Here is a 13,588-nt window from a genome sequence, read left to right as displayed (position 1 = left end):
AAAGAAGATCTCAGTGACCTTTCTCTGACATTTCTTAGAACCTTTGCTACCACCCATGGCTCTGCTAACTTTGCTCTCCCTGCTGCTCTCAGAAGAACAGCAGTCTGCCACCCCTGTCCCTGGATCCTCAGATCTCTGCCTCCCCCATAGGACTGTGGTGCAGCTCAAGGGGAAGCTAGCAGCCAGCCTGTTTCGTTTATCACTGTGCCATGGTGTGTGGAAGAACCACTGCACCAGCTCTGCCCAGTGCCTTGCCTTCGTTTCTTTTACAAATTATTCTCTTGACCTCTCTTTTGCTAATGATTTGTAAAAGGAATAACTGAAGACATATTCATGAAACTGTCACCAATGTTTTTTCTAGTAACTGTGGAAATATAGCTATAGAAATATAGACACGTTTCCAAGTAAGAAGATACGTATGCATATATATAAATATATTCAGTATTTTTTTTAATAATGGCATCTGAGGAATTGGAGCAGACTGCTGTAAAAGCATGAAGTACGTACAGAAACGTGTTAGCAGCATGCTCAGTTAATGTGTGAAGCCCAGGTTATCGCAGGCAGGCAGCTCTAACGTCTTTGAATGGGGATGCCCTGAATTCTAAGCTGTGTTCTATAAACCACACTTGTTTTATTTTCTGATACCTCCACCACCACTATCTGACAGTTAATTTATCCAAATCCCTACTACTTTAAAAAGGTATCGATTCCTTCTCCATGTTCTTTATATTCCTATTAACTTTATAAACCATGTCTAGTTTAACTTTTAAGAAAGCCCAGTCTGACAGTGGAGCATTCAAAGAGTATGTTCAAAATTCCTAATCTGGTCCCTACGTTAGAATTTGTACTCTAGAGAAATGGAAGCTACAGGGTAAAAAGAACAGAAGAGAAAAACACCAAAGCCCAGACCTTGAATTCTTGGCACTGTCTTTGGTGTTGAATGCTAGGTGCCGTCCACCTCCCACTGCTGAGGCAAAAATACTCAAACTACAATGAGTCAATTCTGACTGCTTTGAAATCCAGAGGCTCTTGAATTGGCAGAAAAATAAGGATTAGAACTTTTCACAATTTATACTTTTTGCAGACCATGGAAAATCTTCCAATAGAATACGTTATTACTCTGGATTTCCACAGAACACAAAGACTGACTGGACGATTTTATGAAATTAGTATTAACTGATCATTCACAAAGTACCAGTTTAATATCAGGTACGGTAGCAAATAAGGTATGGGCTCCTCAAAGGAAAAGGAAAGAAAGCTTTACAAGTTACTAATTAACTTCCAAGAAAAATAATATATTTTTTATTAAAAAAGGTTCTGTTCAACAAACTAAGCTCTTATATCTCTAAATTTATAATCCACATGATAGCTCTCCCTTATTGTCATAGAAATATCTGATTTAGTAGTTTGAAAGTTTTGCATTGTTGTTTTTCATAGCAATGGTAATACAGAAAGATAATTATTTCTAGTACTGCTTTTTGTGACATGTTTGTAAGTTGAGAAGGAAAAACTAGGGAAATTCCAGAACAGTACTTTGTGTTCCCTGCCCGTAGGAGAACTTAACTGTTTTATCTATATTTGAAGTGCCCATTCATTCAGATGCAGCAGCCCAATTATTAATGTGACCATAAAATTACCAGTGAAGCCAAACCCTACAGCTTGAAGCTCCAAGGACAATTAGATGGATTATCAAAGCAATAAGCACAATGGATTACACAGTTTTAAGCCCTCTTTTGAGAATACTCTTGTGCTTAATAAAAAATTAGCAGGCACAGTGTGACTGACATTAACTGGTGGCAGCAGCCTTTGAGTCAGCCATATGACATGGGTCAACATTTTAAATTCCATCCGCAAGTTAATTTCTCACTGACTTTTTGGACTACAATCACAGAGGATCTTAAACACACACACACACACACACACATACACACACACCTTAGGGATTACTGAATGATCTCTAAGAAAGGCTCATGGTAATACATGTACTTCTTACCATGCAGAAACATGCTATAGAAACATGATTGCCATTATATTTTTTCCCCCAAATAGCTGCAATAGGCATGACCCCAGATAGGTCTCCATCAGTGTGGGCATTATGACTCTTCTGTTTATTGTCAATAGACATCAGTCAGAGAAAGCCATTTTCTCAGGAAGAAGGAAGCTAGGTGGGCATGTAAATATAAGAAACAGAAGAAAGGAAATAGAACGACTTCTGTGCTGCAAAAGGGGTAAGAGGAGGCATTTTCCTTTTCATATTTTTAGACACCTGTAAGAAAAACTCCATGGTGGATTCTCATTAAACTTAAAATAATATCCAAATCCTTTCCCATTTTCAATGATCCAACTTCATCTCCTTCCACTCCCATCTGCTCCAGCTACTGTAGGCACTCTAAGCACAGTGTCCTACACACATGCCACTGTCTTTTTCACTGCTGGATGTTAACAGGAGTTGGGGTTAACATCTGATGGACGGTCCTGCTTGCATCACTTAACCCTGGGTCATCAGGTGACTGACTGCTTCAATATTAGTGTGGTCTCACGTCAGATGCCAAGCCAAAGTCACTTCAAATGGTTTCATAGTTACTTCCTTAACAGTGATAGCAGTGTCAAAATGATCTACCATTCATTCCTTCCTCTATTCATATACTTAGGAGTTGACCACCTACCTCTCACTCTGCTGTAAACTTCACATGTACAAGCACTCTTACTTCGCTCAAAAATGTATTCTCAGTAGCTAGAAGAATGTCTGACAGGAGACACAACTACTTGCTTACTAAAATGAGGGAAATGGATGCATTTTACAAAGTGATTTTAATAGTCTTTTCAGCAAGGGCTTTACAAAGACAACTTCACACTGAGGCACTATACTATTGAGGATGAAGGTCCTCGTAGGACTCTCCAGTGCCTGAAGCCTTTGGCCTGTTATTTCCAGATGCACTGACTATCCTAAGCCGCAATTACATAGCACAGAAAACATAGGTCCCATGGTACAAGCAAAACAACGTGAAGCATCAGAAGCCTGGGGTCAAAGAATAATGAGTCCCTGGACCTGAAGTATTCTCCTCTATAAAATAAGGATAGCATAATTAATTGGAAGATCCGAGGCTCTAATGCAAGTGAGATAATAAAAAATTCTAAGGTTAATGGGCAAAGAGGGGGTGTTGATGTTGATAAGGCATGACAGAGACTGGCCTCAAGTCTAGGGCAAGAAGGGCTATGTATTTGAAAGTCACTGAAAGAAAGCCTTCAAATAATAGTTAAGAAATGCCCCCGATTTTTCCTTATTTAATCACCTAAAGTTTGGATGCCATAAACATACGTAGGTGACTATCATGTAGTCTTTCACCCACTGGCTTGCATACATCAGGACAACATAATAGAGAGGCAGCAAGCACCTCATCTGCAACCAAGCCAAAAGTGTAACAACACATTCACATCATTGCTAGGATTGAATTTCAAGTCTTTCACCTTCATTTCAGTGTGTCAGCCTTGGTCACAAATGAACTTGTGGCCAAGCTCAAGTATAATGCACTTGATGAAGAAAGACATGAGGCATGTATATGGCTTGGGAGAGTGAGAAAAGGCAAGGTCATAAACTAGGAACCTGAACAGGAGTTGGACAAATTTGGAGCCAGGTAGGTAGGGTCAGGAAGTCTGCATTCTTGAGACATGCCATCCCAAGGAAAGGACAAAGAACTGAAACTCATCACAGGTGGTGTGGAGCAAGAGGGAGATACAAGTAAGTTAGTCATTCATTCAGCAAAGCCAAAAGGGAGCATGGATATCGAAAGGTACCCAATATGGGATGTGACAAAAGAAAAAGGATAATAAAGGCAGCCATGGTATGATTCCAATTCTATTTCAAATATAATGAATCACAGGAAACTCTTGGCAAGATTCTGGTGCAGTATATGGTCACCTGATTAACAAATAAACTGCATAGCATTCAAAGGTCATGTCCAAGTTTACTGAAGCCCACTGAGACAACCTCAGCACTGTGCCGACAATCCTTTCATCAAATGTTTATGTAATGCAAAATATAATGAGGAAACAAAAACTAGTTTCAATTTAAAACCCATGATGCATACAAGAAAAGTGTACATAGCAAAAGTGATAAAAAAATATTGACTATTGGTGTTGACAGAAAACCTCTGTGCATACTGTTACTTTGTTGAGCAACTCCCTGTCTGTAAATTTGCCCCCAAAGTGATTACAAGCCAGTTCAAATGGAAGCTTTTCTCTGCCACAAATTTAACAGACTTGAGTTATCCTGTTTGTCCTGAGTACAAAATAATACACAGAAAAAATATCCTGTGCGTTGAAAAATTGGAAAGAGCCAAGTAGTTGGCTAAATATATACTGTACCCTCACACTGGTTCTAAAACATATTCCAGTCAATTTTAACCTGATCAAAAAACCTCTCCCCATCAAACTTTTATAATTCTACAACATTCAAGGCTATGATACAAAAATGCTCCAAGGGTTTGTTTTTTTAAAGCGGAGAGGAAGAGTTAGCAACTCTGTACAAAAACACAAAGGCTAATTCGTTTGGTCTTACAGGGCCAACAGAACTCACCAGAGAATACAGCCAGAGAAACTAAATCAGAAGTCTGGACAATGGCCGAATGATATTCTATTATCCATGAGGATTTTTTTTTTCCTCTTTCTCTCTAAAGAGCCAGATAGAAAAACACTATAGAATTTGTAGACAAAGAGGCAAAACTGAGGATAGTGTATAGGTATTTCTACTTACTGTCAAAATTTAAAACTTTAGTGATAGACACTGAAATGTGAGTTTCAGATAATTTCCATAAGGCACACAGGCATGCATACTATTCTTTCATTTTTTTCAAGTGTTTAAAAACATAAAACCCACTCACCGTGCTGAACATATCAGGCACTGCCTTCGGTCACAGTTGCCCAACGCTTATTCTAGTAAGACAAGAGGTGGGGGAGACTACAACTTAAGGTTGATTTCCCCTCAAAGTTTCTTTAAAACATCATAAATATGCAGCTGAACTGAAACATCCTAAATTCCCTGTACGTACAGCAAAATTAGATAATATACTTCATTTAGTAGCCTATGTTAACATTATAAATTTAATTTAAATATCATCGAAGCTATAGGTACTGCATTGGTTGCGTATAATAAAGGCAATGACAGAAGCAAACTGGGAAACAATAATCGGTTTCCATAACCATGACAAGCTTGGCATCGGGAAAGCATCTGGTTTGAGGCATCTGCTCTGTGAGGCCAGCGACCCCCAGTCACCGCTTGTAATGCTCTCCTGTTCTTATCTTGTAGGCTTTCATATCGGACGGGGCAAGACACAGCTAATTGTGACACATGCAGGAACAGTGCATGTATTATCTATAGGTATGTTAACATTCTCCTCTTCCCACTTTTTTTTATTCTGAGTGACAAATAATGCTTACCCACAAATGCAAGAACCATCTGGGGCCATCTGGGATGATTCTATCAGGCAAAAAAGTAAAGGACCTTCTTTGACCATAATTCTAAGCTATCTCTAAAGACTCTACTTCAGGTATAGGACCATGGATAAAGGAGAATTTAAACCATTCACCTTGCAAATATACCGTCTTAGTCTGAAGAGCTTCTATCAGCTCAACAGCTTGCTCCTCTGGAATCATTAGCCATGAGCACTGTACTTTGTACTCTGTGCCCTTTAGATGGCGTAGATCCAAGGCCTGAAATGACATTGGATGTGCTAGGAATGCCACAGAAGGCCCCGAGGCTGCTCATACTACATGTGCAGTTAGATCCTGGGAACTCACAGGGATTATGGCACTTAAATCCCCTGAGGCAGAATCCCCTCTCTGGAGCCTGCACAGATGTTCTTTATGTTTTGTTTTGTATTTTTAGTGTGAAGCTTGTTTTTATTACCAACATCAAGTATACAGCAGAAACTTTCTATAGGCAAAGGTATGTTAGGCTTTGCACAATAATGTAGTATTTTAAAATATGAAAATCCTCTAAGGGGTTGCTTTTTTAACTTTTCAAAAATGCAATTTTCACAAAGTATGACAGCAGTGGAATTTGTTATACTTCTGTTCAGTTTTAAAAATTAAGACAGAAAAAAAAAATTAAGACAGAAGACACCTGGGCTCAGGTGTAACTGGGCTGCTGCAAACAGTGTTGCAGGTGTTTCCCAATGATTTTAGTTTCCTTTCCTTTGGACATTGCGCAAGTCACGGAGTGGCTAGGATCACAGGGTACATTAAGTTCTGCTTTTTGAGGAACTGCCATATTATCTGCCCTAATGGCTATTTTAATTTACACTCCTAGCCCATATGCTTATAAGCTTCTGCTAGTTTTAATCTTTTTGATAATGGTCACTCTAACTAGAGAGGGGTAGTATGCTTGGATTTCCCTGATGGTTAGTGACAGTGGCGTATACTTGTTGGCCATTTATTTATCGCCTTCTGAGAAAAATGGTTTTATTAGTGGTCTGCCAAATTATCAAAACACAATTATAGCTGAAAGGTTACATACCTAAAATTAAAATGCATAAAGGGGCCCCACCTCTCTCTCAAAAACGAACAGCCCTCTAAAAAAAAATCTTCAAGGTTTCTATCCTCTGCATCAAGAAGACAAATGAGGGGAACAGAAAAGCTTTAGACCACTCAATCTTGGCCCCATCATCTTGTCACCTGAGAAAAGGCATGCATATGGCTGTGCCCCTCTTCAAACACAGGCAGAGTATGCCACACAAGGCCCAGGTTTGTTGAGAAAGAACAAGGTTCCCTGGAGGCTTTGTATGGGGACAAGTAGAAGAAGCCACAAGAATATATGGGCATCCATTGCCACAGTGGTCAGTTCCTTATAGTAGAAGTTGTTGTTTAAGGGTGAAGATACAAAATGACCACAGCCCTCTATCCTTCCACCTGGTGATTCCTCCTCAATTTCTGCAAATTCCTTTGGATTCTGATAACCTCCCAGGGATTACCTTTCCAAGCTTGAAGGGAGATACTCTAATTTGTCAATACTGAGGAGGTGCTGCTGGTATCTAAGGTAGAGGTTAGGACTGCAGCCAACATCCTATGCTGCAGAGGGCAGCCCCTATAACTAAAATGATCAGGTCCAAAATATCGAGAGGGCTGATGTTGGAAAGCCTGCCTTACTGGAACCATCCCCATCTTAAGGCCTTGTGAAAGGCACATGCAAACTGCTAGGGCCCCCTGGCAGCAGACAGAAATCAAGGATTCTGCAGTAGCCCTGCTTAACACATAAAGCCATTGCCTACTATTGGCTGCTGCCAGTGTGGAGGTGAAAATCATGCAACTTTGCTAAGATTTTTCTTCAAGAACTCCCACTTTTAGGCTCCAAGACATTGACTTTTACTTGGTGGGAAGCTTTAGCTACCTTCACATTACAGAAGAGAGTTTTGAATCACCAGTGAAGGACTGTGACACTGACCTAAAATTAACTCTTCACTAACATCAACAAATTAGGAAAAGGGGGGCTGGGAATTTAGCTTAGCGGGGGGGCTGGGGATTTAGCTTAGCAGCATAAGCGCCTGCCTTGCAAGCAGGTAGTCCTGAGTTCGATCCCTGGTCCGATTAAAAAAAAAAAAAAAAAAAAAAATTAGGAAAGAGGAGGTATTGTAAATTGCCAGGAATATTCTATGAGTCTAACTTTTATTACTTAAGGAGCTAAAGCACATTTAACCTTTTAATGTGACAAAACAGAAATGAACAAAACTTTCCAGAGAACGTTCATGTGATATTAAAAGTGATTTAAGAAGTCTGAGAAGAACAGGAATTTATCCTTTCAGGAAATACCCTGGAGTGGTTACTATTTGGAATTGCCTCAATGAGTATTCTGCCTGAATCCCAGCACCTCAGTCATTAGATTCTTGCCCAAAAGAATTTTGAATCTCCGAAGCCCACAGGAATTTGCAGAAATTGAGGAGGAATCACCAGGTAGAAGGAAGGAGGGCTGTGGTCATTTTGCATGAAACAGGAAGTGCATGTCTACTCACAGAGACTGGTCCACTAAAGACACAACTGTAGGACTATTGATAGGGTGCCATGCATCTTCAGACACTGAACAGAGATGAAGCCTCTGGAGTCTGACAAAAACCTACATTGCACTAATTAGATGTGGAACTGTACTAGAGAAGTTATGCTAGAGAAAAAGTGGAGTTTTGTGTCTCTTTTCCAGAAAATTAATTTAAAACCACAATACTCAAGAGTAGTAACATCCATAAAAAATTCCCATAACACCCAAAGTTCTGTTGCAAACAGAAGTTACTAAGTTAGCAAGGAGGTTCCAGGCCATTCTGCATGGTGACATTGCAACTGGAACCCCCCTGTACTCCGAAGTCCTTATTTCAATGAGTCTTGCAACTAGTTTTCTGTAAGATTTTACTGTTCCCACCAAGTTGAATATACACTGCTCATCAGATTCTGATTCCCAACGTTCCTATCATTTTATATTGGAAATAACTGAAGTTTAACAGTTACTCTGACTGCAATTAGTAATGTTAGACAAAAGGGAGTTTTCTAAAAACATGATACAGTGAGGGAAAGTTTACTATGTTCAGTTAATTGAAAACCCAGCCCATGAGGAAATTATCAAAAGTAGTATGTACCTGACATAAACAAATTATTTTAACTTAAATCATGGAAACTAAAAATTTTCAGTCTACCTGATTTACAGTTTTGCTGTTATTCTGCAGTGAGACTTCAGTGTTTCAATTGAACGCAGTACTGCTCAACTGGAGTTCCAAGTTGTCTCCCATGAATCACAATACCTTTCCTTTGTTTAATGTATAGAAATTCCTTGTGACAGAACCTGACTTTGGATTCCTTCTGGAAGCATACCTGAGTTGGCCTACTTTTACCGTACCCAATATTTATCAGCAAACTACTCTTCCCAAAGATTCATGGAAATAACAATTCTTTCTTACTGCATTGATTTCTGTAAACTTGAATAATTAAATCATTTCCACAAAGAATACAAATGGCATAAGTAAGTCTGGGTTGCAGATAAAACATTTTGGCAGGCATATAGCTCAAAAAGTAAGCATAGAGCATTATGGTCAGTATGAAAGAAGCCTGTTTCTCAGGAGCATCTGGCCTTGTGCAGGTGTCAGCAGTGTCACAGAAGGAAAAGGTAGTGGTGGTTAACAAAGCACTTCACTTAAAGGGGTTTCTATAATCCCTCCCAAATACTGAAGACTGGAATACTAGGAGGAACAGGGAAACAGTATGTCTTATACACAGATAAACCCAGGAGTCAGGGAAAGTTTATCTCAAGGTCAGACTCCTTGCAGTTAATTGAAAACCTGGCTTCAGCACCTAGATTTCTGGGTACAAAGGTGTGCATTTTCAAACTCAGGAAATTTGCTGTGAATCCCCACAGCAACATTTTCTCCCTCCCTGAAGTACCTTGGAAACCTGGAAACCTAGAGTACCTTGGGATTGAGGAGGTTAAAAGAGTTTCAGAATAAAGAAATCTTTAAATGCCACACAGGTGTGGTGTTCCCAAAAGCTGGAGCACAAGAAAGGCCATGACAGCTGCCAGTGTCCCCATGTTGTAATTTGTCATACCTGCTTGCTGGCAGGCAGGCAGCCCTAGAGGTCAATGCAATTGACCTCCTCTGTCCTGCATTTAAACATTGCTTTTCACTCAAAGCTCAACTGCCTTCTTGAAGCAGAATCAGAGTACCTGTGCTTACAGTAACACTTTGCTGAGGAAGCCAAAAGGGTGCCACACTCAAGACCCAGTTGTATGCAGTTTTATAAACACAGCCCGGTAATAAATGTGTACCTTTGCCATGGATGGCAGTACATATTTCTCCGTAAAAAATGATTCTGTCATGGACATATATAGGACTTGGAAAAAACAACAAAAGGACAAAAGGTCTTGAAGCAATTTCAGGCAAAGGCTGTTAGTACCACAAGTGAAAGGTAGGATGCATCAACCTACCATTGGTAGTTGTCAGAACCTACCATTCCGATCTGGGTGCCCAGAGGTAGAGACTGGGCTTCCACCCTTTATTGTAGGCTAGAGTCCTGCAGAGCTGCACCCAGGGATCCTTTCCAGCCCAGAAAAAACAAAAGAAGGTTATTTGAATTATGCAGGGGGAATGGATCTGAGAATTTTAATGGCGTGTGTATATGGGGGTAAAATCATGGAGTCACAGGCATTTCTCTACCACAAAACATCCATTTCTGTACTGGCAAATCAATTTCTATATTCTGCAAAGAATGGATGGCTGTGCTCACTAAGGCACTGCAACCCCACGAACCAAAAGGCTATTTCTGATAACTGGAAATGGCTGACATACTCATGTTTTTTTTCCTGAGATGACAACCTTTGGATTGTGATCTAGACTGATTGAGATATTCAAACTAAGAAGCAAGTCAGAATGAAAAGAGATGAAGAGGTTTTCAAGTTGCCATATTCTTTATGTAAAACTTTTCTGCCTGTAATCCATATTTCCTGTCAAAATATGCTTTAATTAGTTCAGAAAATGTTTTAAGGATAAATTACTAATATAATCTTTGCTAATAAGCACTTGAAATCTTTTGTCTCCAGTTATCTTAGTAGCTCCTTTGTCAGACTAATCTGATGAGTCACACTAGGGCTGATTCACCTTTTGTTCAGACTTTGTTTCAGAAAGGAACAATGAAAGATAACACTGGCTAATCCATCCTTTCCCTCTTTTATTGGAATGGTTAATTTGTAAAATTATACTGCAAGAAAATGGCCTAAATTTGAATTGGTATATTTTCATGGGGGAAAAAAAAAAGATTTTAGAGATGGAAGCAAGAGTTAAAACACAATTATAATGGTGACTTAGTTAATTAAAGAAAGTTTCGGGGTATAGCTCAGTGACAGTTCTTGCCTAGAATGTACTAGAATGGGTTCAATCCTTAGTAGTACAAAAAAAAAAACAAAAGCAAACATGGAAAAAACACATTAAAGACTATCGCTCCCAGAATTTAAAGTGTTTTCCTGCAATATTAGAATTTACATTGCTGGTTATAAGACATGAACAAATGCACTCTCCAAGAAATACTGTCGATACCTTCTTCAATTCTGTATCATTAAGGCTACCATACAGGTGGCCTCAAGTGACATTAATAATCATGGAGTGAATGGGCTTGGAACTAAATGGATGGGAATGCTGTATTCTGCTTATCACTTTGTTTACAACAGAAAGTGAAAGAGCTTTTGAATGTCCTGGCTACGTCATACTTCTGTCATCTTTATAGGAGCCTTAATGGTCAAGGATTTCAAAAGATCTTTTTGGTAAAATGTCTGAATCCTTTGCTTTTATACTTATATACAATTATTGAACAAGCAGCTTTCAAGAGACTCCTAGGGGAGAGAGCCTGTGCTCCAGGTACCAGGTGATGGGCAGGCATCTGAATCTGACTGGTGATGTCCCTGTACACATCCCACCATAAGCCTGGGAAGGAGAGGAACAGTGGGTCTAGGGCCAAGGGCAGCCTTTGGTATGGAAGGAATGCACCACAGATGCACGGGCCCAAAAGGCAGATGAGGAGGTGGGGGAGAAAGTCTGCAAGCTTTTCCTGGCAGAATGCAGACACAGAGCCAAAGTCACTGTGGAGGAATGCCAAAGTGGGGGTACTTAGATGTGTTCTCTAGAGTTCCCTTGGCTTGGGTAAAGAAAAGCTGGCAAGAACAATGGGAAGAACAGCCAGAGCATCTCCAAGGAAGGAAGGGGATGCCTGGCTACACATCCTTACAGCAGCTGTGGAATGTTCTAGAACACTACAGTTTTTTACTCCATCTCAAGTAGAAAGCTTCTCAGTTATGCACATTCTTTACCAAAATGACTGGAAGTGTTAGGAAAGATGAGGAAAATACCCTAATATTAGGAAAATGAATGACAAATGCAGAGAAATGATAACTGCAGCCCCAATCAGAACATAGAATATAAAGTTTTTCAGATGAACAGGTGCAACGATCTGGCACTTGCGTCTGAGTGCTCTGCATGAAGGGACCTGGCCAGAGTGGTGCCAACAAGATAGCCAGCAGAAAGGAGAGCCTTGTGACTAATGGAGTCTTGTTGTTGAGAGAGGTGACTGCATTTGTATGCAAAAGCAGTGCCCATCCTAGCCTGTCCAGGGCCTCTGTGAGCAGTGTCTTTGCAGCCTTTGTAATCCAGTGATTATCATAGGGTGGCAGCGCCCTTCCAGTCCTGATTCAGTTACAACCAGTTGTGCATACTAAATTCCTCCACAACACAAAATGGTGTGGGGGAAACACTTCTGTATTTAGCACTCTGCTCTCAGAAAATACAGCAAGGGACAGGGTGGGAAGATGAAAGAGAATCCCTGGATAATGCCTTATACAACATTCCGCCAGCATAAGGAAATATTTTTAATAAAGTAAATTAGAAATCAATAAAAAAGGAATGATTTTTGACAGGCATCAAAATACTCCTTGAAAATTCCCAAAGCTAATAATCCCAGCTACTTTTCTATTCTATTAGAATTTTTAAAATCTATTATTTTATTTATTATTATTTCTCCTGATACATGAAGATTTAAGGTTTACTTGTTTTAGTACCCTTCAGGAACACCTTACCGCCTTTACATAGATGCTATTAAAACTGATTATAACTCTAAAACTGATTACTAATCTCAACATATTATTTGTAAAGCAATTACATACTTAAAATTTAGTGAGCAGAGAAAGGCTAATTATACCACTATCACTTGCCTTTGGTTATGTCCAAAGGTAAAAAGTTAAGGAGCCTTTCACCAATGTCCAAAACAGTAAGGGAAGAAAACTTACCCATTTCATGGAGAAATAAATGTAATTCATTTTCAGATGAAAAAATTGATACTTTTCTAAGAATTAAATACAGATGTCAGCCTTACTGTCATGCCGAGTTATGTCTAATCAAATTCCCTGGGGAATTTACAGATGAGGATGTAGTGGTTTCGGGTCTGTCTGGCTGCCTTTTTCCCTACCTCTTGAAAAACTCACTTCTAAAGGTAACATCCTGGAAGCACATGGGGAGGCGGGAGATGAGGAGTCTGTGGCAACCCCAGACAACATGCACAAGCAGCTAATGGCTCTCTATGTGTGATGACACTATGATTACATGCCACTTGTCAAAACAGTTCTCTCAGCTAGTGTTAAGACAGAGGAGCAACTTCTCAGCACACCAAAGAGGCAACCTGGAAGTCTGCGCCAGCGCAGTGACTCCAGAAGCCATCTGCCTCAGTGAATTAAAGAATATTCATCTTCAAACTGAGAAGGGGAAGCAAAGTTAATGCCCAAAGTCATGGCTGAGTCCTAGCACCTGAGGGGCTCAATGGAACCAGTTGTGGACACAATACTAGTTTCCTGTTTTCTTCATTTTACTGCAGTTGCAGTAAAATGCAGTAAAGAAAGCTGCATGCTCTTCATTACAGGAGGGGACAGCAGTATATTGACTGGTTTTACTTTATAAGTTAATGATCTTTTCTAATTATAGTGTTTTATTTTTGTGGCTTCTAGGAGGATGGCATAAGATATGCTTTATACACATATAATAATCTTGTTAGTCATCTGGTTTCTTTCCTACTGAAGTTATTA

The 13,588-nt window shown here is 39.7% G+C and overlaps 2 protein-coding genes across 5 annotated transcripts in view; one reads left to right on the top strand and one right to left on the bottom strand.

Moving 5' to 3' along the window:
- Nucleotides 1-13,588, bottom strand: part of Dock1 (dedicator of cytokinesis 1) — a 516,033-nt gene that overhangs the window by 276,863 nt on the left and 225,582 nt on the right. The window lies entirely within an intron of this gene.
- The window catches only part of Insyn2a (inhibitory synaptic factor 2A), a 57,479-nt gene that overhangs the window by 34,808 nt on the left and 9,083 nt on the right, over nt 1-13,588 (top strand). The window contains exon 3 of one of the 2 annotated variants that reach the window (XM_003479810.4): nt 5,306-5,377. The exons of the other annotated variant lie outside the window; for it this stretch is intronic. Coding sequence (XP_003479858.2) covers nt 5,306-5,377 — 72 coding nt within the window. The remainder of the gene's footprint in view (nt 1-5,305; nt 5,378-13,588) is intronic. 2 annotated transcript variants of the gene reach the window in all.

This window comes from Cavia porcellus, unplaced genomic scaffold (genome assembly GCF_034190915.1).
Source record: "Cavia porcellus strain 051 isolate PalLab524CR breed Dunkin Hartley unplaced genomic scaffold, mCavPor4.1 scaffold_2, whole genome shotgun sequence".
NCBI lineage: Eukaryota > Metazoa > Chordata > Mammalia > Rodentia > Caviidae > Cavia > Cavia porcellus.
This window is presented reverse-complemented; position numbering and strand designations above follow the sequence as displayed.